Genomic DNA, 26,117 nt, shown 5'->3' on the forward strand with positions numbered 1-26,117 from the left:
GGAGTTTTTCTCATACATATGTCCATAATTTGGGCCTGGGTATTAGGAGGAGGAAGGAGGAGGATTCTTTTTTTAAATAGCTGTTTATTGCCCCTGTATTCACATGCTGAAAGTTTTGTGAGTAAATAGGAGAAATAAAATAATTTTTACAGAGGGTAGTGCTTATGCAGGTTTACTTTTTTATTTTAACTGTAATGTTGCACCGGGAATATCAGAGTTAAAGAATGCCTAATATTCTGTGCTTTTGCCTCCTTTTTTGTGATGTTGAAGTCACTTTTTTGTTACATACTGCTAACACACAATTCAATGAACGCTGTATAAACTACAATTTTATTTGTAATACATCTTTCATTGTAAGTTGCATATACATCAATTTTAATATTATAGAGTTGTATATTTATATTTTCACTTGTGATTTCCAGGTGTATGTAAATATGCAACACTTTGCGTAACAATAAACTTAAAATTAAAACAGGCAAAATTCGTCTTTTTTGACAAGCTAAACACAGATCTGAGGCACAATTCAAAATTATTTTGAAAGTACGTCAAGCGCAACAGAAAAGGTGACACAGCTCTCTCGGACATCTTAGGTGAGGAAAAAACTCCAATGGATGATTTGGAAAAAGCTGAAGCATTCAACGCCTACTTCAGTCAGTGTTTTCAACAAGGACTCAACACTGACCAAAATTATCTACTAAAAATATTGGTAATCAAATTGCGGCAATTGAAATCGACTACACTGGTTTGGATAGTCTCCTGCGTACTCTGGACACCTCCAAGGCTATGGGGCGAATTGGAATAATCTCATGCACTTGAATTATGCCAAATTATTATTCCACAATATTTATGCATAATGTACAAGTTGTCTCTAGACACCGGCGTGGTTCAAGGGAATGGGAAAACAGCAAATGTTGTTTCTGTGCACAGCATAGGAAGCAACAAAGAAGTACAAAATTATCGTCTTATATCCTTAATTTTAACCTTTTGTAAATTGCTAGAACACATTATTTATAGCGCATTGTTTCAATATCTAAAGTCTACTCATTTTTTCATTCACTCCCAGCATGAATTTCACCAGGATTGTTTTTGCATGACCCAACTAACTGAATTTCAGCACGAAGTATTGTTTGCGTTTGATTGGAACAACGTTGTCGATGCATTGTTTCTTGATTTTCGCAAAGCATTTGATACGGTCTCGCATAATCTGTTAGAAAATAAACTTCCTTCAAATAATATAAATGCCAAACTGCAAACCGGGCTCCAGAATTAATTAAGTGGTCGTAAACAGTGCGTTGTTTTATATCCAAAAATGTCTCCATATGCAAACGTCACTTCGGGCGTGCCAGAAGGTAGCGTACTGGGTCCACTGTTATTTTTTTTTTACATAAATGATAGAGCAGATAACATATAATCTAGTACAAAACTATTCGCATATAATTAGGTCATCTACCGTCACATCACTTCCATCGCCAGCACTGAATCATTACAAGAGGACTTAGACACAGTAACACGTTGGTGCTACACGTGGCACATGTGCTTAAGGTCTCCAAGTGCAACCATACAGGTTTCCAAATACATTTCAGAAATCCAGCATATATACAGTATTGATTAAAAGCCAGTTAATAACGACCTGAGTGTAAATATTTAGTAGTTTATTTAACAGAATCATTTCATTGAAACAGGCACATAGACCAAATGATCTTAAAGGCTCGTAAAATGTTTTTTTTATTCGTAGAAACTTTCATTGTGCAACAACAGAGGTAAATAAAACTCTCTACTTCCTGCATGCAAGGTGTATACTTGAATATGCTTCTGTTATCTGCGATCCAGCTCAAAAGTATCTTGCAGAAACAATGGAAAAAATTCCAAACCAGCCAGCCCGTTTTGTCAGCAAAATTTACGACCCATTTGCTCGTATGTCGGATATAAAGGCCACATTAGGCTGCGAAACTCTACAATATAGAAGACGAAAACTTCGACTAAGGCTTCTGCATAATATATACTATACCCTAACAGGAATTGGGAAGTCAGAATAGCCACTAGCGCAACATATCGTTCCACAAGATGCCAACACACACAAAAAATAAGAGAATACGCATTAAAAGCCACAACTTTTGCTAACTCCTTCTTTTTAAAATAATTAGAGACTGGAACAAACTTCCCTAAGATATCGTAAGCTTGGGTGACAACAGTGCTTTTTTTTCATAATTGTGACATCGTGACAGGCCTATTCACTTTTAGTACCTGTTTGCCACGTGTCATATTGTCCTAATTTATTTTTTATTGCATGCTGTATTTATTATATGCTGTTTTATTTTCCAGAATGTTTAAAGCGTCACTATTTATAGAATTGTTAGTAGCCAGAATGAATTTTGTGGGTACCCCCCCCCCGTGCATTATTGCCACTATAGCGTTGCAGGAATTCTGTAAATAAATAAATATAAACAAACATTGTATGTGGTATAATATATCTTGCTCACCAAAATCTTACTGACTACTGCTGCTGAAGACGTTATTATGAATTCATTAGGAACCTAGCGGGTACGCAAAAAAACAAATTCAAGCTGCCATGATTCACTCTAACAGTTGAACTTCACCCTAACTTCACTCTAACAGGTGAACGTTAGAAAATGGGACACATCTTCCTCTTAAATCATGCCTAGAACCGCAAGAGTTTTTGAGCTTTGATAGGATTTGAGTGAAATACAGAATTATAATGCTGTTTAACTGCTCCATTATCCAAGTTTTCGGCCTCAAATGGAGTATTTGTCACCTGATAAGTGTCTTCTTTAACTCTTCTGAATTCACAAAGTTTTCTTCTAAAAGCAAGATTTGTTTGCAGCGAGATTCGTGCCGTTGTTTCACCATTTGCAGGGGAATCCAAATTGATTGAAATGTGGGTTTTAACATCCCAAAACCACCATATGACTTTGAGAGACGCCGTAATGGAGGGTTCCGCAAATTTTGACCACCCGGGGTTCTTTACCGTGCACCCAAATCTGAACCCATCTGCCTACAGACTTTTCGCCTCTAGTGAAAAACAGCCACTGCAGCCGCGAATAGATCCCGCGAGCTGAGTACCTTAGCCAGTATACCACCGAAAAAAGTTTTAAATAAGTGTTTGATTCGTTGAATACACCATTATGTAGCTGAGTGTAAATGAATAAAACTGCTTAGAAAACCTTAACTTTGTGACAAACTGCTTCTTGGCATAATAATCAATTAGCCAAGACAGACAGCGAATTTGTTCTTGGCTTTCTCTGCGCCTACTTGACAGCGTCCTTACCACAGCATACACAAAGAAAAAGCAAGAACATTCTCTCAAATGTATGTCAACTTTGTCATTGTATACTGAAATATATGCTCAACAAAATGTGTTTTTAACTTGTTGCTTATTGTTAACTTGTTGGTACATGTACATTTATGGGCAAGTGGCAGCTTCAAGAATCGTTTTAAAAATGTTCACAAATACAGCTTCAAATGAATAGAACAGAAAACTGCAATTTTGGTGCAAACAAAACATTGTTATGTAGAATTGGTTTCATGTGTGACGAGATTGGTTGTGAGTGATTGTCGAGAAATCAAGGTAAACATACATGTTGAAATTGTGAAAGGAATGTGTTTAGCGGAAGCAACATGATTATTATTTGGCCTTAACATATATATGAGCATTTTATTTCTTATTGAGTGCCTGTGCAGGGATAAAAACCGCAAGTTATAAATCGCGTTAAAACGGCTGCCAAGAAAAAGATATCTACCATACTATTTACTATTCTATAGGAATTGTCACCGAATATTAGCTTGGAGAATCTTGCGGACAATGCAAAGTACGATAAATGATATGTATGTTTATGTGTGATATGTGCATACACTCTCGGGGCCTTGGCACCTAGAGCAAGTTATATATCTCCTCGTGTGTGTCACATCAAACTATGCATATAACAGCGAATTTCTAGCATAAATGACTACCATATTGTTGCGATGCTGAGGCAGACAGGCTAAAAAACAAGCGTCTTTATTAGGGAAAACTTGTGCCCACGAGTCTAATGACTATAGTCGTCGAGTCCGAGTAGCCGAGTGGCACAAATTCAACTATCTTCCTCTTCCTCGTAGGCCAAGAACACGAACGTGGCGCATTCCAGCCGAGTCTTGCTGGTGCTCTTGCCACGATGATCGCGGCGGGCTACTTGAACGTGGCCCGCCTGTCGCGGCATTATCCCTCTCCTCAGACGCATCGTCCCGATGCTTGAGAGAGTGAAATATTACATGCGCACTATCACTCGTTTTCCGACGATCTGTCATGATAGGGCTTCTTGCAGACTAAGTGTACCACTTCCGTGGAATTGCGGCATCTTCAGCTCACGTGTCCCGCGGATTTGACTTCATAAGTGACGTCGCTGAAACGGTTGAGTACTTCATAAGGGCCCATGGACCATTCGAAGGCTGGATGACATCATCCGAAAGCATTTCTTCCACTTGCTTCTTAATGATCTCCCGTTCTTTCTGTGACACTCGATATAGATGCTGGCATATAGGCCTCGTGTGGTCTTGCGTTTTAATTCTGTGTTTCGAAATTGACGTGCGCTGGACTTTCGAGGCAATTGAAAAGCAATCAGAGAATTCCTTTACCAAGGCGTAAATCTCTTTCTTTTGACTGTCCCGAAGGCTCTGGTTGACGGTCATGGATGTGTCGATGTTGCAGGCCACTGGTCGAGGGGTTGACGTCGTTAAGCTGCATAGTTCGGTAGCCATACAGAAGTCGTGTAAATAGGCAATAGCCGTGCCTCGAGCGACGTGTTGAAGTTCATTGGAGAAATTCGTAAGTAGAAGATCTGCACGGCGACTCGTCAAGTGAACAAGACCCCGAGCTACGCAGACACCTTTTCTCAAAAACAACCCTACATTTGTATCCGCTATGCCTTCGCGGTTGTAAAATGCGTCATTCTCTACGAGCATGTTTATACTGCAGCGGGGCGGCACAGTTACGTCATCATGAACAACGCGTAGAGCAGTCAGGCGTCGTTCCTCAGATTCCTCTACAGGTATAGCTCGTTCAGTGGAAAACGACACGCAGGACCTACGCAGGTTAATTACGGTGCCATTAGCTCGCAAAAAATCCATTCCTATAATGAGGTCTTTTGAACATTCCGGTAGCACAACGAAATCGGCAACGTAAATAAAGCCCCGTATTTCAAGTCTTGCAGTGCATCTGCCAAGGGGCGTTATAATGTGACCACCTGCCATGCGTATCTGCGATCCACTCCACTGTGTCACAACTTTGTTTAGCTTTTCACCATATTGTGACTTATCACTGAATAATCAGCACCGGTGTCGACTAAGGCATTCAGCTCCCATCCTTCCATTCTCAACCGCAAATCTGAAGTAACCCTTTCGTTGCTGCGCCCATTTACCGGAAATACACCGTCGTCGCCCTCGAGCCATATTGGAGGATTTTCGTAACTGATGTTATCACCGGCCTCACCTACACAGGTCGCTTGCTTCAGTTTTCCGGGAGTGGACGTGGAGAGCGATCACCAGGCTGCCTTGAAGGTGCACGTGGGCTGGATGACCGGTAGCGCATAGGCGATGGTGACCGTGACCGATGTTGGCGTAGAGGTGGCGAGTTCTGCCGCGTGGACAAGTACTCCTCAATCTCCGCTGTTCGTTCGCCGTTTCGGGGGCACGGTGCATACGACGAGAAGCCTCTTAATCCAGCCTGTCGGTAGGGCAGAATCTGTACAAATGACCCGCTTCGCCACAATGGAAACACAGAGGCCTGCGCTCGTGATCACGCCAGACGTCACTTTTCCTGGGCCTAGGCTCCACATAGCGATGCGTGCTACGTGCTCCTGGGGGCAGATAGGTAGCCGTTGGTTCCCGTGGACGAGGTGCGCTGCGTGCTGCAGGTGGGAGAGGATTCGCCGCCATCGCAACTGCTGCATTGCTGTGTACTGTGGGTAGTCTGAGAACTTCAGAGTACGTTCGGATAGGTCAAACCGGCTGCAGCTCACGCTCTGGTTCTCGTATGACCTGCCTCAGTTCGTCACGAACAACGTCTGTAACAGATAGTGCAGTTGGAGTCTGGGGCACTTGCAGTCTGCTCAGTTCTTCCCTAATAACTGATCTAATGAGCTCTCACAGGGCTTCAACGTCATTTCGCACGCCTCCGGAGAATACCTGTGCAGATGCGCAGTTAAGATTCCGGTTGTACTGCCGAGCCCGCTGTTCCAGTGTTTTTTCGATGGCCGTCGCTTCCGAATAAAACTAAGCAACTGTGCTTGGAGGGTTGCGGACGAGAACGGCGAACAGCTCTTACTTCACTCCGCGCATTAGATGGCGCACCTTTTTATCCTCAGCCATGTTGTAATCCGCACGCTTGAACAGACGGACCATGTCCTCAATGTACATGGCAGCACTCTACTTTGTGAGCTATTTCCTGGATTGAAGAGCAGCTCCCGCTTTTTCTTTTCGGTCTATGTTCGCGAACGTAGCCACGGCTTGTCGTCGAAATACCTCCCAGGTAGACAACGAGGTTTCATGGTTCTCAAACCATGTCTTTGCGAAGTCTTCCAGGGTGAAGTATACGCGACGGAGCTTCTCTCTTTCGTCCCACCCATTTAAGCTCGCCACTCTCTCGAACCGGTCCAACCAATCTTCCACGTCCTCGTACGAGTCACCATGGAATACTGGCGGCTGGTGCGGTTGGCTAATGAACACTTGTGCCGGTGTTACCTGGCTAGTCATAGTGGTGGCGTCCATCGTTTGACTTCCCCTTGGTGTGAAGTAGAGAGGACTGAACTCAGGTGAGTCACCTCGAAGACGGCGACTTGCCCTCTGGTGTACAGGAGTCACTTCCACGGGGTTGACAGGCTGGTCGTCGGGGCTACGCTGTCTTGAGCTCGCGGGGCTTCGATTCATTACCCAGCACCTCCGCCAGAAATGTAGCGATGCTGAGGCAGACAGGCTAAAAAACAAGCGTCTTTATTAGGGCAAACTTGTGCCCACGAGTCTAATGACTATGGTCGTCGAGTCCGAGTAGCCGAGTGGCACAGATTCAACTATCTTCCTCGTCCTCGTAGGCCAAGCGCACGAACGTGGCGCATGCCAGCCGGGTCTTGCTGGTGCTCTTGCCACGATGATTGCGGTGGGCTACTTGAACGTGGCCAACCTGTCACGGCATTATGCTACACATTCCAGCTTGTTACAAAATATATTACCTGCTATTATAAGCCTTATAATCTACTTAGTGCTTCCCAGCGTTATAGCAATGGTGGGCAGAGCCTCCCGTGATTGCTCTCTATTTAGCCACTGATTTCCACCATCGTTTCCACTTTACCCATCTTCCGTACACCGTGCCCCACCTATGTCTTGGCTTATCCACCATAATTTTTCACTACATCCTCCCATTACTGCCATAATTTCCACTATACCCACTATTATTACCCCTACGCCCAGCAAGTTTTCCAGTATCCACTTTGGTAATTTTTCTGATAGGAAGTACAATCGTCAATTAACCACAGTGGCACACGCTTCAGTGTGTTTACCCTTACCCTTCTACGAAAAGACACAAGCCTATGTAACAGCGAATTTGGACTGTCCATAATGGCACAAGTGACAAGTAATCTTTGGTTAACTTTTTTTACGTTTATGGTAGTAACACTTCATGCGCACATATGAATATGCTGTACCTTATCCTTAGACAACTAGAAGTTTATCAACGGTAGCACAATAATGAACGGGAAAATTACTAGAGCTTATCAAGTTTCCGCGAAAACGATGACCCCAGACCATGCATAGAATGCCAACGGCATTTCGAAGGCTCCGCCATCTCTCGACCACTGCCAGAGATAATTTTTTTAAGCCTACGAGAAGGCAAATGCTTGCCCCACGCCTTCCATTTCAAAGGTCTTGTTTTTTTATTCTTCCACTTGTTACTCGGAGAGGGCGCAGCATGCAGGCCGAATTTTGTCTCCGTCGTCACATCTACTTCTTTTAGTTGTTTCGCTTTAACGTTTGTTTACATTCTATTTACGCGCTTACCACAAGTAAGACCAAAAGCCATGGAAACAGTACAGTGCTAGCCCTTCGATGACAATGTTTTTGATGCGGTAATGACTGTCGCACTTGTGTATACGTACGTTACAAGGCGGGTCATGCGAAAGAAATAAAAGAAGATGACCTCGAATCCGATGGTGTTCTTTCGTGAGCGATGTCAGTGGCTGTTGGCGTCGAGCCACCTACATTCCTTGAGTGGAGGAACTAGCACTAGTGTGCGTGAATTTACTATACCATTGTAACATGCTCTGCGTATACATACTTCTCTGCTACAGATACGTCTCGCGATTCGCCTTGTGGGTCAACTTGCGGTCAATGTGCCACATTTGTGCTTTTTGACGCTGTGGCTGTGGTGGTTCCTGTTTCTCCGGAATACTCTTTTCGCAAAGGTGAGTGAGAGCGTTAGTAATTACCTGCGGTGCATTGTAGTTACAGAAGTGCATTTTGTGCTGAGTTTCGCTTAGCAAAGCAGAAATATCTGGACGAGACAGGCATACTGCATGCATACAGAATCCCGTCATAACTCCCAGTGCGGGCATGGGCAATTCAAAACGCATGCTATTGAGAATGTTGGTTTCATTGACAGACACCAATTGGTTTTACTGACGGAAACCAGAAAAGCTTAGTTATGATGCTATTTACCATTTGTGATAATTGTAACCCAGTATGGAAAATAAACGCTCGGTAAAAGTTTGCAGCCTGTTTCGGTGTGTACTTTCGCCTGCCGGGGTAGCTTAGCCCCAATTTGGTATCTTGCGACTTTGCTCGATGATGCAGGTTTGGCTTATGGCTATGGTGGCCGTATTTGGATGGGGGCAATGTGCAAAGAACACCCATGTGCTTACGTTTGGATCCATGGTGAAAAAGCTTTAGTAGGTCTAAATTTATCCGCAGACCCCACCCCCCGGCGTGCCTGATAATCATAGGTGGATGCAGCACGTTGAACTCCAGCAATTGTATATGATCGTGCTTTCATGTGTGGACTGTGCAGTGGCGTTATGTTTGCTAGAATGTTGAAAAAAACCTGTGATGCTTCTTTATGTGCCTCATTGAATTGATGAGTGCTATTAGAGCCGTACGAAACTAAACAAGCGTTCGCTTAACAAGTGGACACCAAGAAAATTCATTATTTGTGTATAGTCTAAGGTATCGATAAAGCAAGTCTGTTTAGGGAAGCAGAGCTCCTTGCGTTCCTGAAAAATTGGTAGCATAAAACAACACGAGACACACACGGATGTGTTGGGAGCATCCCGCGATTGCCTGGCGATAAAAAAGAAAATGTTGGTGTTGTTTATCACTAAAACAAAAGAAGAAACGTCACTCTAGCATTGGTTGCATCAATCGTAGGCAAAATTAGTCACACGCGACTGGCCGTAGCCGACCAGGCTAAGCTCGGTGTGCGCATGCGTGCGTGCCAGACCCCATTGTTGAGTAGAAACTGGAACACCGTAGAAGAAACTTTGCTCATCTTGTCGTTACCGCGATAGGGCGCAACGGGTAAAGCACTCAAAAGGAAGAAAGTCACTGTGCTAAAGGAGGAATGGAGCCCGTTGTTCCATTCTCGGTCCCTTAATTTTTCTAGAATGCAGCACGTTTCTTTTTTTATTACTGGGGTGTCTACAAAGCTTCAGTTTTCGTGGAGCGTAGAATACGGCCGGGCATGTTTACACTTGGTGCTTGTATTTACAAGAGTTTGATATGCACGGCGTGATGCTTTGTTGTGATGTATACAGCACTAGAGTCGTCGCTTTGAACAGTGCTGGTAAATGTGTTACATCGCTGCGCAGTTGCCATGAAATATATGAGCTCCAGTTCCCAATCGCCCCTTTCAACGTAGACCAAAATACAGCGGTCACTTGATGTCGCCACACTAGCAACACAACACTGGCAATTCTTGCGCACCCAAATACTTGAGCCGTACTTTTAGGTCAAGGAAGTGAGTGCGACCCTAGCATGCCTAAAGTTTTGCCTTCTACATGCATGGAGACGAGCCCCAGCAAGTTTCACTTTCGCCCTTCTGTTCTAGCACTATGATTTTCCCCAAAGATAACGCCGACCGGCCGAGTCTGTACAGATTTTATTGGCACTGCTGGCTTTCAGAATACACAACTTCGACGAGTAAGAATGGCAATACAGCACAGCCGTGGCATCATATTACCTAAAAAAATTGCCCGCAGCTTCCCTCGGGGGAACACTGAGGAGGATGCGGAGCATATAATTGGTTAACGGGGTGTTAAAGTGCGACTTACTTGGGTCGATGGCTAAATTGGTTAACGTGGTTGTAAAATGGGGTGTTAAATTGCGACTTACTTGGGTCGATGGCTAAATTGGTTAACGTGGTTGTAGGAGGGGGTGTTAAATGAGTGAACACGTACACACGTATGCGAAAGGGTGGCGCTGGTCGAAGGGACGTCAATCATTGTGTTTGTGGATTCGTTGGAATTTATTTCACCGCGACCTTGGACGTCGACGCGCCGTACAAACCAACCGACGAGCGGCAACTGAGCGAGCGAGCGCCGACCCTGAGTATATATACAGCTCGACGGCGCATGCACTGTCAGCTGTTGAATGTTCTCGAAGCGCGACGCCACATGCGCGTCCACTGGAGAATCAGGAGAATTGTAGATGTCGAACGCGGTGTGTAGAGGAGGAAGGGTGCACAGATGGTGGAGGAGTGAAGCACGCGCGGTGTGTAGAGGAGGAAGGGATGCACAGATGGTGGAAGAGTGGGCGACGGCGCGACGGCGCATGCGCGCGCGTCAGCTGTCGAATGTTCGAGAAGCGGTGCGGACGGCGCGGACGGCGCACTACAAGGCGCGAGTATGAGATGCTTCCGCATCTAAAAAGCATTTTTATTGTGTATCGCGTTCCCGCAAAAAGTGACGTGGTTGCGAAACTTCCACCAAACATATGACTTCCTTCACCGAATCCCGGCCGTCGAACTCACCGACACTTGTCTGACACTTATGAGAGTACATGGAGTTGTCACTTCGTATGCTTACTCAACCAATATGATAGGATAAAGTTCCCGGTGCACTGCATTCATTTCGTCCAAGCCGTTATGAACTTTTTGCTAACGAAGGAGCTACAGCAGTGTGCTGGCACGATAGCGCTGACAGGATTGCAAGAAAACCATCACAATACTCCATCAATTCTGTGGGCGTATCTACCAATTGAGTCTAGAGGCGTCATAAAGCCTGAGCAGATGTCGTACTTTAGAACGAGCGAGAAACGGACAATAAACTTGACAGTAACCGCCGGTAAACTGTACCTGCTCCTCAGTCCACTTGTTGTAAGGAGCGAAGCTCCTTAAGGCATGGGCTGTGCGTCCCTTGCATGTACCCACCTCTCGTTTATTTCTTGCAGCGTTTACTAGATGGCGAGACTTGTAGCTTGTGGGTTTGTGTGTGTAGTTTGTGTGTTAGTTTGATTTTTTTGTTTTTTGCTGTTTTTTTCTTTTGCTACCCCGTGGGGGAGGTGCACGTACATTGAACACGCAATTTTTTGTAGTAGAACTTAGACTTTCTCTTTTTCGTAGGGCAGGGCTCGAGTTTTGTAATTATCGAGTGAGACAAGTCATAGAACAATTGGTGTCGGAAAGACATGGTTAAAAAGACTGTGAAGTGTTCAGGATGTCGAGTTGGTTTGAAAGCGGACCCAAGTGTAGAAGTGGAAGGAGAAGAGGCTGACGCGAAGTGTAGGCGATGTGAGGTCGAGGAAAAAATGGAAAAAATGATGGTTACCCAGAGTGACATGCTGATAAGAATCACCGACCTCGATATTGCGTTGGCGACAGAGCAAGAGAAAACGAGGGCTATGAAAGAAAAGCTGAAGTCTGCCGAGGAAGCACTAGCCATGGTAAACATAGGAGCGGCCTACGGAGACAACAAAATGAAACCGGCAGCCAGAACTGCGGAAAAGAAAGAGCAAGCAATTTAGGAAAAAACAGGTTAAGCCGGTTAATTTGTCGCAAGGCCCAGCTTCAGCGAAGTAGTGGTGGGGCTGGGAGGGGACAAAGCAGCCGGCGTCACAGGTGCAAGTAATCCCCAGGTGCAGGGCGCTCCAGCTGAAAGGTCACAGCATGTTATAATCGCCGGGGACTCGAATTTAAATCGATACACAGAAGCCATCAAAGAGGGGGTAAGAGGTGACAAGAGGGTTGCAGTAGTGGCGTTCCCCGAACGCAAGCTTGAAGCAGTCATGAGGCAAGCGAGCGCAAAACTCCGGACTACAGCTGACAGACGAAACCTCGTGAAAATTTCAGGCGGTTTAAACGATGTCTTAAATGGAGATACAGCAGGACTAGCAAGCACACTGGCGAAAGGGGTCGATAACATGCGCACCACTTCTCCACAGGTACAGGTAGTGATATGCACAATACCTGAGGTACCGGTGCGTGACAGCAATCTGCAAAGAGCGGCTGTGAACGCAAAACAAGAAATATGGCGGATGAGTCGATTAAGGCTTTGAGGTGGTGGAAATAACAGAGAGGTGCATAGGTGGGGTGGTTTTCAACGAGACAGAATTCACTTCGATGGGCGGCTAGGTCATTAGGTGGGTTGGCGACTTGCAGGACGCGCAGAAGCTTTTTAGGGGGGGGGGGGGGGGGCAAGCGGGCCCTTCGGGGTGCAGGATAGCTAGTAAAGAAGAAAATAACCAGAGAGACTCCTTGACAGGTGGTATGGACAGATACGATTCCAAAGTGGCACCTGTATCTAAGATAGGTAGAGTCCGAGGCAGAAATAAACGTAGCCATGAGCGTCGAGCCAATTCAGACATAGGGTATATTAACACGCAGGGCGGTAGGAACAGACTGAAGTGGGAAGAGATAGAATAACAGCTAAGGGAGGAGAGGCCGATGGCATACGGTTTTGTAGAAACACATCTCAGGGACAAGGAACAACCTCCTTACAATGCGGACTACGCTTGGCAATATTGTAAAAGAACAGAAGGCAGCAGAAAGGCGGGTGGTATTTGGGCATTCATTCATAAAAGTACAGCCTGGAAAAGGGTTAAGCAGGAGTGCAAGGAACACTTATGGCTAAAAGGGAAAGTGGCAGGGCAAATGACACTTCTTGGTTTCATGTACTTGTGGACGGGAGCAAAGGCCAGAGAGGAAAATGGTAGTGTGTATATCATAAGACATTCAGGAGTTAGGAGGAGAGTGCGAGATAATTATATTAGGAGATATGAATGCACACATAGAAAATATAGATGGTGTTGTGACTTTCTTTATTCATCCCTCGCAGCATAATAGCAGTCATCACCATTAATGAGCCTGCTCACGACCTGACGCTTGACCTCGTGGCAGCGCCGGCTCAGCCTTGTCTTTTTCTTTCTGCTTTAGTTCCATTAAAGCCTTTCATCTGGCAAGACGTGTTTTTGCTTGATGTGAGCCACGAAGCAGCAGAAAGGCTCAGAGGTCAAACACATGGTGCCAAAAACCCGAGACCTTTGACGACGCCAACATCATCGACTTAGAAGCCGAAACACCTCGGAAGACGGTGCCTGCGACCTTGGCGAGATACATCGACTGCGAGAGGCAGAATAGACTGATATCTCAGACGACGCCACAGCCTGCGGTCTCAACTGGATGTCCTGTTGTCCGAGGCGGAGGACCACTTGCGAGGAAATCAAGCCGTCACGGCAGCAGCAGTAAGTGTATTCCTCAACTGAATAAGCTCATTTTATGGTCATATAGAGAAAGTGGATGAGGCAATTTTGGTGGAGACACCAGACGACCTGTTGGACAGCGAGACGTTAGACGCTGGAGAATACCGCGACAAGGTGGTTTATCTCACAGCGAATCTACGAGTCAAGCTGAATGAATGCCTGGCTGCTCCAGCACCACTACTTACGAACGTTCACCCGTTATCATCTGGCAGAAGCAAGCTTCCCCAACTAGAACTCATAAAATTTGATGGTAACCGCAGACTATGGCCGAGACTTTGGACGCAGTTTACATCAGCAGTCCACAACAACAGCGAGTTAAGCACAGCTGACAAGTTCAACTACTTGAACAGTTTGGTTACCGGAGCGGCCGCGTCGGCCATATCGGGATTACAAGCTACCAAAGAGTGCTACAAAGACGCTATTGAAATTTTAAGGAAGCGTTTCGGAGATGAACAGATCATAGTGCACGACCATTTGCAAGGTTTGCTGGATCTAAAGCCGGTGTCGTCGTCGGCAGACGTTCGTAAGCTCAGGCAACTTTACGACAAGGTACAGGTTCATATTCGAAGCCTCAAGGCGCTTGGCACAAACTTGACAACTTATTGCTCCATGCTTCGGGAAATTCTGCTAAGAGTTCTGCCGACGGACATGGTGCTGCGTTTTCACGAGAGGCACAAGGCATCCTCGTCGGCTGCATCCTCTTCGAATATGCAAGGCAATTCAAACCGCGAAACGGTTCCAGAAGATAACGATCTTCGAATGCTTCTGGAAATCTTGAACTTCAATTCACTTGTCGGGAAGCTGTTGCTGAACAAGACGTGACAGAAACTCGTCGAGCCCCAGATAAGGGAGGACTAAAACACAGTCATCCACGTGACGTTTCCACGACAGCTGCTCTACAAAGTTCAACAAAAAGTCCACAATAATGCCTTTTCGGCCGGTCTGAAAAGCATCCTGCCGAAGTCCGTGATACGAAGAATATCGACTTTCAAAAAAAAAAAGGGAGATGCTCATCAAAGCTGGACGATGCATTCGTTGCCTAAAGCAGGCCCACATGGCAAAAGATTGCAGAAGCCGGTTAAAATGCGGCAAGTGCGCAAGAAGGCACGGAACATATGTTTGCGCATCCCACGACACCAAAATCAACAAGAAGGTGATGTCTGCATCGGTCAATCTGGTGTCCAAGCAGGCAAGGTCAGTCGTAATGCTCTAGAGTCTAACAGCCACCGTATTGTGCACCAAATCAACCGGTCGCTACCGAGTCCTTTTCGATGGCGGAATTCAGCGAAACTTCATTACAACCAAAGCTTATGGAAGACTTGGATGCGAACTAATAGAAGAGGAAACGTTAGCTATCGGTGTGTTCTGGGGTGATAACATACGGAAAACTATGAAGAAGGTACATGTATCGATCCTCCCTGCGAACCAGAATCTTCCGATTTCAATAGAGACGCTGGTGGTGGACACGATATGCACTGAATGCATTCTGGTACCAGAAGAAAACGTTATAAGAGAAATGAACAAGATGCACTTGGATACGCGAGCTCTTTCTTTACAATGGGTAGAAGACAAACAGATTGCGGTCCTTATTGGATCAGACTATTATTGGGATATAGTAACGGGTGCTGTGAAGCTTGTGTTCGAAAAAATTAAAGCTGCCAAGAAGAAACTGGAATGGACTGTGCAAAGACCATTGTCTACTGCAGCCATTGTTACACAGAGTGCCAGTATTGCAGTCCTACGACCCACAGTGACCGAACAAGATATCTCGAAACTTTTGAGTCGTTTCTCGGATATAGCACCAGTGTCCAGGCCGAAAATGAAGAAACGACAGCCGCTGAATCGGTGCTGGCAAATTTTGAGAAGAACATCAATAAGAAAAACAATCGATATGAAGTGGCGCTACCGTGGAAGGAAAGGGTTGATCTTGGTGAAAACTACGCAGTTGCACTCAAACGTCTGCACAGTTTGATGAAGAAGCTTAACAAAGACATTGAGCTGTTAAAACAATACGAAGCAACTATTCGAATGTACCTCGAAGTGAGATATGCTGAAAGAGTACCTTCAAAAGAAGACCAACCAATTGGATCCCGGTATTATATGCCACACCGAGCCGTCTTACGAGAGGACCGATCTACTACGAAGGTACGCATCGTGTTCGATGCTTCGTCTCACGAATCCGGGATGAAGTCCTTAAACGACAATCTAGAAGCCGGCCCAAATCTAAATGTCGACGTAGCGACGCTACTGCTTCGTTTCCGACGCTACGAGATAGCAAATAATGCTGATGTTGAGAAGGCGTTCCTTCAAATTGGCCTGCAAGAACCCGACAGAGGTGCACTTCGCTTCTTGTGGTTCAAGACTTCATCTCAAGTGGACAGAGCACTGTCGGAAACAGAAGTTTGGAGAATGACGAGAGTGCGCTTTGGAGCTACTTCAAGTCCTTTCCTTTTGACTGCCACCTTAAAGCACTACTTCAGGTCCGAAGAAAATCGCTTTCCTTCGACAGCCCGGCTATTGCAAGACTCCTTATGTATGAATGATCTTCTTATTGGCGCTGACATCATTGAACAAGCTATTCAAATGCATAAAGAGATCATTGAAATCTTCAAAGATGCTTCAATGAAGATTCGTCAATGGGCCAGCAACTACCCCGTTGTATCTGCCGTCTTCGTACAAGGAATCACTTCTTCCGAAAAATCACTTTGCCCACCTTCTAGATCTCTGAAAGTCCTGGGACTTAATTGGAACAAACAGACGGATACCTTTTCGTTTAGGCCCCAGGATATTCTACAGTTTATGGAGGAGCATCGAATTACCAAACGCTTTGTGCTCCAAGCTGTTGCAAGGATTTACGACCCTTTGGGGTTTCTGTCACCCTTTATAGTAAGGGCAAAGATCTTCCGACAAGATCTCTGGAGGGAAAACCTCGGCTGGGATGACAGCATGCCAATGAAGCTGTCAGCTGTCTGGAAAAAATGGAGCAAGGAGGTAGCCATGCTACATGACATCAGTATTCCCAGGTTCCTCGCAGCGGACAGCGAAGGCGCTTATCAAAAGGCAGAACTGCACATCTTTTCCGATGCTAGTGAGTCAGCATACGGTGCTGTAGCCTACTTTCGTACCATCGACTCAAATGGTACCGTCCACACTATACTATTAATGGCAATAGACAACAGTTGCACCGTTAAAGACAGTTACCTTGGCGAGGCTGGAATTAATGTCAGCTTTGCTTGCAGCCTGCTTATATGCCTACATCTTCAAAAAATGTGACCTGGGCATTGGTGAAGTAACATTTTGGTCAGAGTCCCAGATTACCCTTTGCTGGATTTACAAGGACCCCGTTTTTTGGAAGGCATTCGTACAGAACGGGACGCAGGAGATCAGAAATTTGACAGAATAATCTCGACGGAGATTTTGTCCCGGAAAGGAAAACCCTGCAGATTTGCTCACTCGATGCTTGACTGTACACAAACTGAGTAAATCACAGTTGTGGTGGTATGGACCCGGATGGCTTGCTATGTCTCATACATTTTGGCCGGAATTCAGGGGAACCTTGGCCTCGAAAACGAAATACTCGAGGCAGCTAAGACGGGGCGAGAAATAAATATCCACGCTGTTAACACGACAACATTGATGCCAACGCTGATCGATAACGAACAACTCAGCAGCCTCACAAAACTTGTAAGAGTAACGGCATGGGTTTTCCGTTATGTTAAAAAGTTGAGGAAGGAAAGCGATAGGTTCGCGGAGCTGTCTGCTGAAGAAATTCAACAGGCGGAGTGCTAGTCGATTCGCGTAGAACAGAGAGCTCACTTTGGTAACAAAGCCAACTGCGTCGCAAACGAGAACCCTATTCCTTCCCAAAGTCCAGTTGGACAATTGAGATTGTTCCTCGACAACAATGGGCTGCTTCGGGTACAAGGAAAAGTTCACATTACGTACGACTCGTACGGTTCCTGCAATCTAATCCTCCTACCGAAAGACTGTCACCTCGTTCCTTTATTCATCAATCTTGCTCACGAAAAAGTCTTCCACGAATGAGTACAAGACACACTGACTCAAATACTGGATTCCACAATTACGACAGCTGGGGAAAAAACAATACGACGGTGTGTCATCTGCCAACGCCTGCAGTCTAAACCAGTTGAACAAATTTCACCTTATATGCCCCAGGATCATTGTAAACAAACGCCTCCGTTTCTTGTAAGTGGAGTAGACTTTGCGGGTCCACTTTACATCAAAGGGCATGTTCACCAGCGCTCTTACATCGCTCTTTTTACTTGTGCTGTAACAAGAGCTGTTTACTTGGAAGTTGTTGAAGATTTCGCGACGGTGGCTTTCCTTTGTGCACTTTGGAGATTTGCATCACGTCGAGGCCTCTCTCACACAATGTACAGCGACAATGCCCGAACCTTCGTTAAAATGTCCAAAGATCTAGAGAAGCTCTGGCGAATAATTCGGCATCCCGATGTACTTGCATATTTCTCTTCCTCGAAGATTCAGTGAAAATTCATTTGCCCGAGTGCTCCTTGGCGGGGCGGATTTCACGAGAGACTCGTAATTTCTGTGAAGAGCTGCTTGAAGAAAATGCTTGGTTGACGTTTGAAACATCAGACAGAGTTGGCCACTTTACTAACGAAAGTGGAAGCAGTAATAAATTCTCGCCCTTTAACATATGTGTACAATGATTTGGATGACCCGTGCCCCCTATCTCCAGCAGATTTTCTCGTTGGAGGAAGACTGACAACGCTACCACCTTACGACCTCAAAATCAAAACCGAGTCGACCAACGACCTACTGAAGAAACTTTGGAGCAAGAGAGAAGAGGATCTGCAAGCTTTCTGGTCTCGTTGGTTAAAGGAGTACCTCAATGAACTCGGGAATTACACATTCAATTAGGCAAAAAGAAATCACATATTGAAGGAAGGCAATGTAGTTCTACTCGGAGAAAAACATTGTCCCAGGCCACTGTGGACCTTGGTTCGCACAGAAGCACAGAAGAACAGATCGGTGGACGTGACGGCATCGTTAGGACTTGCTTTCTACGCTTGCCCGGCGGCACTGTTGTGAAGCGTCCTGTGCAGCTACTCTACCCATTGGAAGCCACCTAGCGTCATCTGTCGGCGTGAGAGACTGTTGTGACTTTCTTTATTCATTTCTCGCAGCAGAATAGCAGTCATCATCATCTTTAAGCCTCCTCACGAGCTGACGCTTGGCGTCGTGGCAGCGCCGGCTCACCCTTGCCTTTTTCTTTCTTCTTTAGTTTCAATAAAGCCTTTCATCTGGCAAGACGTGTTTTTGCTTGATGTGAGCCGCACTGCAGCTAAAAGACTCAGAGGTCCAACAGATGGGTATACCGACCCGACAGGCAAAATGATCATGGATATGTGTGAAAGGCTGGATTTGATGATTTCCAAGAGTACTGAGAAGTGCGAAGGGTAAATAACATGGAAGGTAGGAAGGCCGCAGTCGACGATAGATTACGCACTGATACCACAAAGGATGTATGATAAGCTCTGGGGAATGCACATCAATGAAGGTGGCTCCATAAGTCTGGGTAGTGATCTCAAACGTATCAAGCTAAGTTTGGAAATAGCAGTGAAAGTGGGAAGGAGACAAGAAGAGCAACTACAGAACAATTTTTATTCAGAAAGGCAAATTTAAACAGCCACTAAACAAGTTAAAATGTAATCACTGAGGATAATAAAACAGTGTGGACATACACGAATGTAATTAGACTGTTTGAGCTAGAGCTTGCTAAGGCACGTGACAAGTGACCCTGGAAAAGAAGACACAAACCCAAAAGTTGGTGAGATGAGGAAGGTAAGAGAGCCATAGCAAAACGTCAGAAGCCTCTAGGAAACACAGACATGCTAAGCAGCGGGGTGAATCGACAGATGATGTGAAAAGATAATGGGAAATATTTGTAAGCTTTAGAAGGGATCCATCTCTTCTGATCAATGAAAAGATTAAAAGAAAGGAAGCCCAGTGGCTGGCAGAAGTACATAAAAAGATAAAAAGGCAGCTGCAAAATTTTAGAACCATCTAAACTCCCTAAAAAATAAGACGAGCCTAGAGCAGAGGTGTATAACTACAGCTCAAGGTGCTAGGCTAGAATGGGACGAAGCTATTGAATATATAAAAACAAGGGTGACGGAAAAATTTCAACACAGAAGTGCTTTATGCACTATAATATACAAGGATGAATGAAGGGGCGCCATGGCTACATTTTTACAACAAGAGTGGGAAAGGGCTGAGAAAAAGGTTCCTAGTAGTACATCAACAGGCCCAGATGGCATTCCAATTATGCTGATAAAGACATTAGGTCCGAATTTCCCGATGGATGGAAACTTAGCAGGATGAGCATGATCTATAAAGAGAAGAGGGACAAAGCTGACATAAGCAACTACCGTCCTATAATAGTGACATCAGTGGTCTACAGGCTGGCGATGCAGATTATAAAGAAAGACTGCAGGCATGGATAGAGGATGAGGGGGTGCTGGAGAAACTGCAGAATGGGTTTCGGAAACACAGGAGGTTGGAAGACAATCTGTTCTCACTGACGCAGTGCATCGAAATAGCAGAAAAGGAACACAGGCCCGTGTGGCTAGCATTTTTGGATATCAAGGAAGCGTACGATAGCGTGGTTCAAGAGAAATTGTGGGCAATACTGGACACACTAGGCGTGGAAGATGTAGTCACTAATTTTTAAAGGACATCTATAAAAGTAACAAGGTAGTTAAAAAGTGGGAAAAACAGGTATCTAAACCCACAGAGGTGAAACGGGGGCTTAGGCAGGGGTGTCCTCTGTCACCCTTGTTATTCATGATGTACCTACAAGGATTAGAGGCCAAATTAGACGGAAGTGGACTGGGCTTACACCTTTCTTTCGTCAAGCAAGGAAAACTCATTGAACAGGCACTACCAGCATTGATGTACGCAGATGATATAGTGCTAATGGCCGACAATAAGGAATATTTGCAGAGTACGGTAGACATCTGCGGTAATGAGGGAGATAGGTCAGATTTCAGGTTCAGTAATGAAAAATCAGCAGTCATGGTTTTCAATCACAATGAAGGTAGTGAGCTTAGAATACAGGAGGTCACACTAGAGATAACAGATAAATACAAATATCTGGGCATATGGATAAACAATGGGGCCGAGTACCTAAGAGAACACGAAATATACGTGTCGACTAAAGGTAAAAGGAATGCAGCGGTAATGAAAAACAGGGCACTGTGGAATTACAATAGGTATTATGTTGTGAGAGGAATGTGGAAAGGGTCATGCTTCCTGGTCTGACGTTCGGCATAGCGGTCTTGTCCATGAGATCAGAAGTTCAAGCAAGATTAGAAATTAGGCAACGTGGATTGGTAGGCTTGCCTTAGGAGCTCACGGGAATACACCAAAACAGGGAGTACAAGGTGATATGGGATGGGCATCATTTGAGGGCAGGGAAGCTAGCAGCAAGATAAAATTTGAGAAGCAATTGAGAGAAATTGGGGAGGAGCGTTGGGCTAGGAAGAAATTCTGCTACTTGTACATGAAGAATGCCGATGCAAAATGGCGGAAGCGAACCAGAAAATTGACTAGTAAATACTTGGAAAACAGCAGGGGGCCAAACCAAAAAGAATTGTCGGTTAAGAAGGTTAAGGAAGCTGAGACCGATATGTGGAGAATGGGCATAATTAAGAAGTCCGCACTAAAGATCCATCGAAGTTTTAAGCAGGAAATAGCCAAGGAAAGAATCTCTGATAATACTCAGGGTAGTTCTCTACAGTTTGAGGCCAGGACGGGAGTAATGCGAACAAAGACACATCGGGCCAAATACAAAGGGGTACACACGGTATGCAGTGCGTGTGGAGAGGAAGAAGAAACTGCCAAACACTTTATAATGTTCTGTAAAGGGCTGCGCCCTGTGGTTGAGGTTGATGGCGCAGAGTTTTTCAAAGCACTGGTGTTCAGGGACAGTAAGGGCAAAATAGACTTCAGGCGGGTAGAATTAACTGCAAGGAGGTTATTTGACTGGTGGCTAAAGTCAAGGCAAGAGTGAAAATCGAACCCTTCGCTGCAAAGTACGAATCCTCAACCTGACTATTTAAGGAAAAAAATAAATCTAGTTTTTGGTTCATTAAGTATTACGGCTTGGTGGCGTTAGCCACCGCCCAATCTAAAGGGTACAGCCATATCCATCCATCCATTCATCCATTAAAAGATGCACGAAGTTATAAACTAGACGGCGGTACTTGTAGTTTGAGATGAAAGATGTGAGATGTTATAAATTGTAATGTTGTCACATATGGCACGTGCCATTGGTGGAAGGCAATCGCTCGATTTAGAGTGGCGATGTACGTTAGGGGGGAGTGTTGTAATAAATACGAGTGGGCAAAATGTACAGAGGATTCATGGTTTACCAGGTTTATCTCCGGAGTTTTGCCCACTCATCATCATTCACTTCATGGCTATGGCGGCACTTTTTTTTCTTGCGGTCGTGAAGCAAAACAAAAACATAGCACTGTAGTCATAATAGCAGTGAAAATTGCTACAGGCAGCAGTTGTCTGTGCTTAATAATTGGGCAATATTTAGTAGCTGGTGCAGATCCCATCTAGCTCCAGTATGCGACGTACGCGACCTACAAAACTGAAGTTGAACTGTCAGTCAGGAAGTTGACTAGTTATTTTATAGTAAACTTTGCGCGTGTCAGTATGGCGTACTGGTCAGTGTGTTCATTTCAGAATGCAAACGTTGCACGTTTGAATCAGGTTACGTATTTTTTTATGAGTGGGTGCTTTTGCATCCCTTTCTGCAGAATTACTATTTTGATTGGCAGCTCGTCACTGTATATTTAAAGCCCTTTCGCACTCAAGCAGTGCTGGCACTCCAGCATCCACCATATGCCACCGTAAACCATGTGCCACCAATATCTCGAGCACCATATTTGACCAAATTGGTGAATGACGGAATCCACCATTAATATGGTGAACGTTTCTGCAACAGGGTTGTAGTTGTAGTACGTAAATTATATAATTGTAGTTTCTGAGACAGTCTGATAATAAAAGCACTCGGCTGCTGACCCGCAGGTTGCGGGTTCAAACCCCGGCTGTGGCGGCTGCATTTCCGGTGGAGGCGGAAATGTTGTAGACCTGCGTGCTCAGATTTGGGTGCACGTTAAAGAACCCCAGGTGGTCAAAATTTCCGGAGCCCTTTACTACGGCGTCTCTCATACTCAAATGGTGGTTTTGGGACAATAAACCCCACATATCAATCAAATCAGTCTGGTAATAAAGTGAAATGGCCTGCAACCACAAAAACATACGAGAAGTCAATCGTAATGTATTGATGAGTCTTTAGGAATACTGCGTTGTAATGAAGTAGCCTAGCTTATTTTAGCGCGCGTGCTGCGAGCCTTACGTATGTTTAGCTAGCGAAGTGAGTGAATCGTGCGGACAAAAAAATATAGCGTACTGCAATATTATTAACAGACGTACGAAACATCTTGTATCTGCAAGGATGATTGATTGATTTGTGGGGTTTTACGTCCCAAAACCACCATATGATTATGAGAGACGCCGTAGTGGAGGACTCCGGAAATTTTGACCACCTGGGGTTCTTTAAAGTGTACCCAAATCTGAGCAAACGGGCCTACGACATTTCCGCCTCCACCGGAAATGCAGCCGCCGCAGCCGGGATTTGAACCCGCGACCTGCGGGTCAGAAGCCGAGTACCTTAGCCACTAGACCACCGCGGCGGGGCGATATCTGCAAGGATGAATAATTATGGCTTACCATGTCACATTCTTGAGACATGTGGCAGTCTGTGAAGTGTCCAGCGGCACTCGATTCGGCAAGCTGAAAAAACAAATGAAATATCGCACCTGCGTGACTGTTATCGTTTTACACTGAGCTACTCATACAAGTGGCTTTGTGCTGTTTGGTGGAAGTAAACAATGTTATCAATAAATAATTCAAGCTTACGAGCATCACTGTAGAATTATTTTTAGGCCACTTCAACCGGTTAACTATACCAAAAATAGTGGCCAATCAGGGTTACCGATGGCAGTGCCTCAGACAGGTTGGTGGACGTTTTGACAGGAGGACCTATCTTTGTCAAAGGTGCCTTGTCATCTTTGGCGTGTTGCTTAGAAGTATCTCAACAGCCACGTCGTCTCCTCGTAGTGGCGTGTGTCCCTGCTGATAATCGCAGTCTGAAAATAAAATGTCCATAAAGCATAACAGTGCAGCGCTCAATTCAGGTTAGGTTGCCATGATACAAATTGTTCGCTTCTCCAAGGTTGGGGACAGAAAAAGCAGAAAGAGTAAAAAAATTAAAAATGAAAAACAGGTGGCTGTTATTTTTTTGTCTTTTTTTGCCTGCCCTTGCTCGAACTCCCAAAGGAGACGATTTTGTATCATCTCAACCTGACTTTAAATGAATGAAGGGATGCGCTTTCCTGCTCTATCGGTTTTTTTTTTTCTTTTCAGACGGTGTTTAGCAGCAGAGGCACGCGCCACAAGCAAAAGATGATGTCAGAACTAATCCCATTCAAAGCTTTATTCCCATCTTTCATAAAGGAAACAGAAAAATAAACCTGTGGGAAAAACCTAACCTTGCATTGCATACCAGGTTTGCAGCCTATGTAAAATAAATAAATAGGGGCATTTAATTGGGCTTGTAACCCCTATAAAACTAACTCGCCAAGGATGACAAGGCACCTTTGACAAAGATGGGTCTATTCTCTCAAAACGTCGGCCAGCTTCTGTGAGGCACTTCTATTGTTCACCTTGATTATCCCACAACGTGCTTCCATCAGTCGGCTCCCATAATATTTTTTATTTGCCGAAAGCGCAAACTTTACTAAATATGATGGCATCAATGCCAAACTAAGCAAAGGTAATGTTGCTGGTGTTACAACAAATAACTCTTACCTTTTCATGTTCTGAAAAACGAATGCAATATCTCGAATGTTTTGGTAGTTTACCATACTCGTTATTGAAAACACTAAGGCAAACTTTGTGGTCTTTAAACAGACAACTGAACCGACTTGAGGCTGGAGTATGTCACGAATGTGAACGAAAATTTATTACAGATTGGCGTACCCATAGTAGAGCAGAAAACTCGAGGGTTTTTCGCTGTGCATTTAAACTAACAGGCAATGTAATACTGCTAAATAGCAGCAAGTTTTAAAACATCACACCATTTCCCGCTAAAGCGAACCATGTATGGATGCGAAGCAGCGAGGAGATGGTTCGCTCAAGCAGGAGACGGTGTACTTTACTGTCACGGGGTCGTGGCGTGGACGAAGAGAGCACACTATAGATCCAAGATAAAACTGTATCAGGCTTAATTTGGAGTCGGTGAATGGTGTCATGTTACAACAGCGATATACACTGGCACTGATAGCGGTGAACGGAGCGTTAACTGTCGATCAACTGCCATGACAAGAAGTGCGTGGGCATTTATACAAGTGTCGTAGAATGTTCCAGCGTTATCGCTAGTGGCCGCGTCAGTTCCAGAAGAATCTGTAATGTTAGCGATGGAGGCGTGAAGGTTCCCAGAATATCTCGGTGGTGGCATGTGACTCCCCTGGAGCTGAAGAGAGCATTGAAAACGTCCTCTGCGCTTGCTACGACACCCAGCAATGGCAGCTGCGGATGGTTTTGAACCAACTGGACTCTAGACCATTTCCTGTGCACAATATTCCTGGCCTATGGGTTCGTGCTTAAATGGCGCAGAAAGCGAGCAAAGTGGTACTGCATTAATTGAACACAAGAAATCTGTGTGATCGCATTCACTCAGTAACATTTAAAGTAGGGTGAGTTGGTGATAATTCATGTTTACTTTTCAAGCAGCGCACGTAAACAAGACCAAGGAAAACGAAAGGAACACCGCTGCACTTGCGTTTAGTTCTCGAAATAAGTAGGAGCGTTTCTTAAAATACTGTCCTTTTACTTGCGGTGTACTTTTATCAAATGGAAAGAAGAATTGTACTTACCACGATGGGGAATATGCATAGGTTCAAAAGTGGCCCCGATATTTAGCGCAATTTTCTTCAATTGAAGTCAACTTAAACGGCCTTGCAAAAGACTTATTTACATTTGTTTACGATTACTTAGTTTCTGTGGAACACAGTGTGCTTAATAGGGTAGATAGTAGATACCTTAAAGCGTTAAAGGAACGCAGTTGGGGGACTAGAGTTTGCGTGAGAATACTTAAAAATGTCAATTTCAGTTCTTACACTTGTTATCATGTAAGCGAGACCATGCTTGCTGTCTAAATAGTCTGCGATCATTGAAGTCGTTGCTCAACTACTCTTCCAGGCACTCAAAGACGTAAAAACCGGCGTGGCCGTCTCATGGCTTCACGCAGCCTTGGCAAAATCTTGTCG

At 44.9% G+C, this 26,117-nt stretch overlaps 1 protein-coding gene across 1 annotated transcript in view; it reads right to left on the reverse strand.

Annotated features, from left to right (window-relative positions):
* Window positions 1–26,117, reverse strand: part of LOC142765206 (uncharacterized) — a 1,282,698-nt gene that overhangs the window by 1,180,149 nt on the left and 76,432 nt on the right. The window contains exon 2 of the mRNA XM_075865840.1: window positions 23,518–23,580. Coding sequence (XP_075721955.1) covers window positions 23,518–23,580 — 63 coding nt within the window. The remainder of the gene's footprint in view (window positions 1–23,517; window positions 23,581–26,117) is intronic.

This window comes from Rhipicephalus microplus, chromosome 6 (genome assembly GCF_043290135.1).
Source record: "Rhipicephalus microplus isolate Deutch F79 chromosome 6, USDA_Rmic, whole genome shotgun sequence".
In the NCBI taxonomy this organism is placed as follows: domain Eukaryota; kingdom Metazoa; phylum Arthropoda; class Arachnida; order Ixodida; family Ixodidae; genus Rhipicephalus; species Rhipicephalus microplus.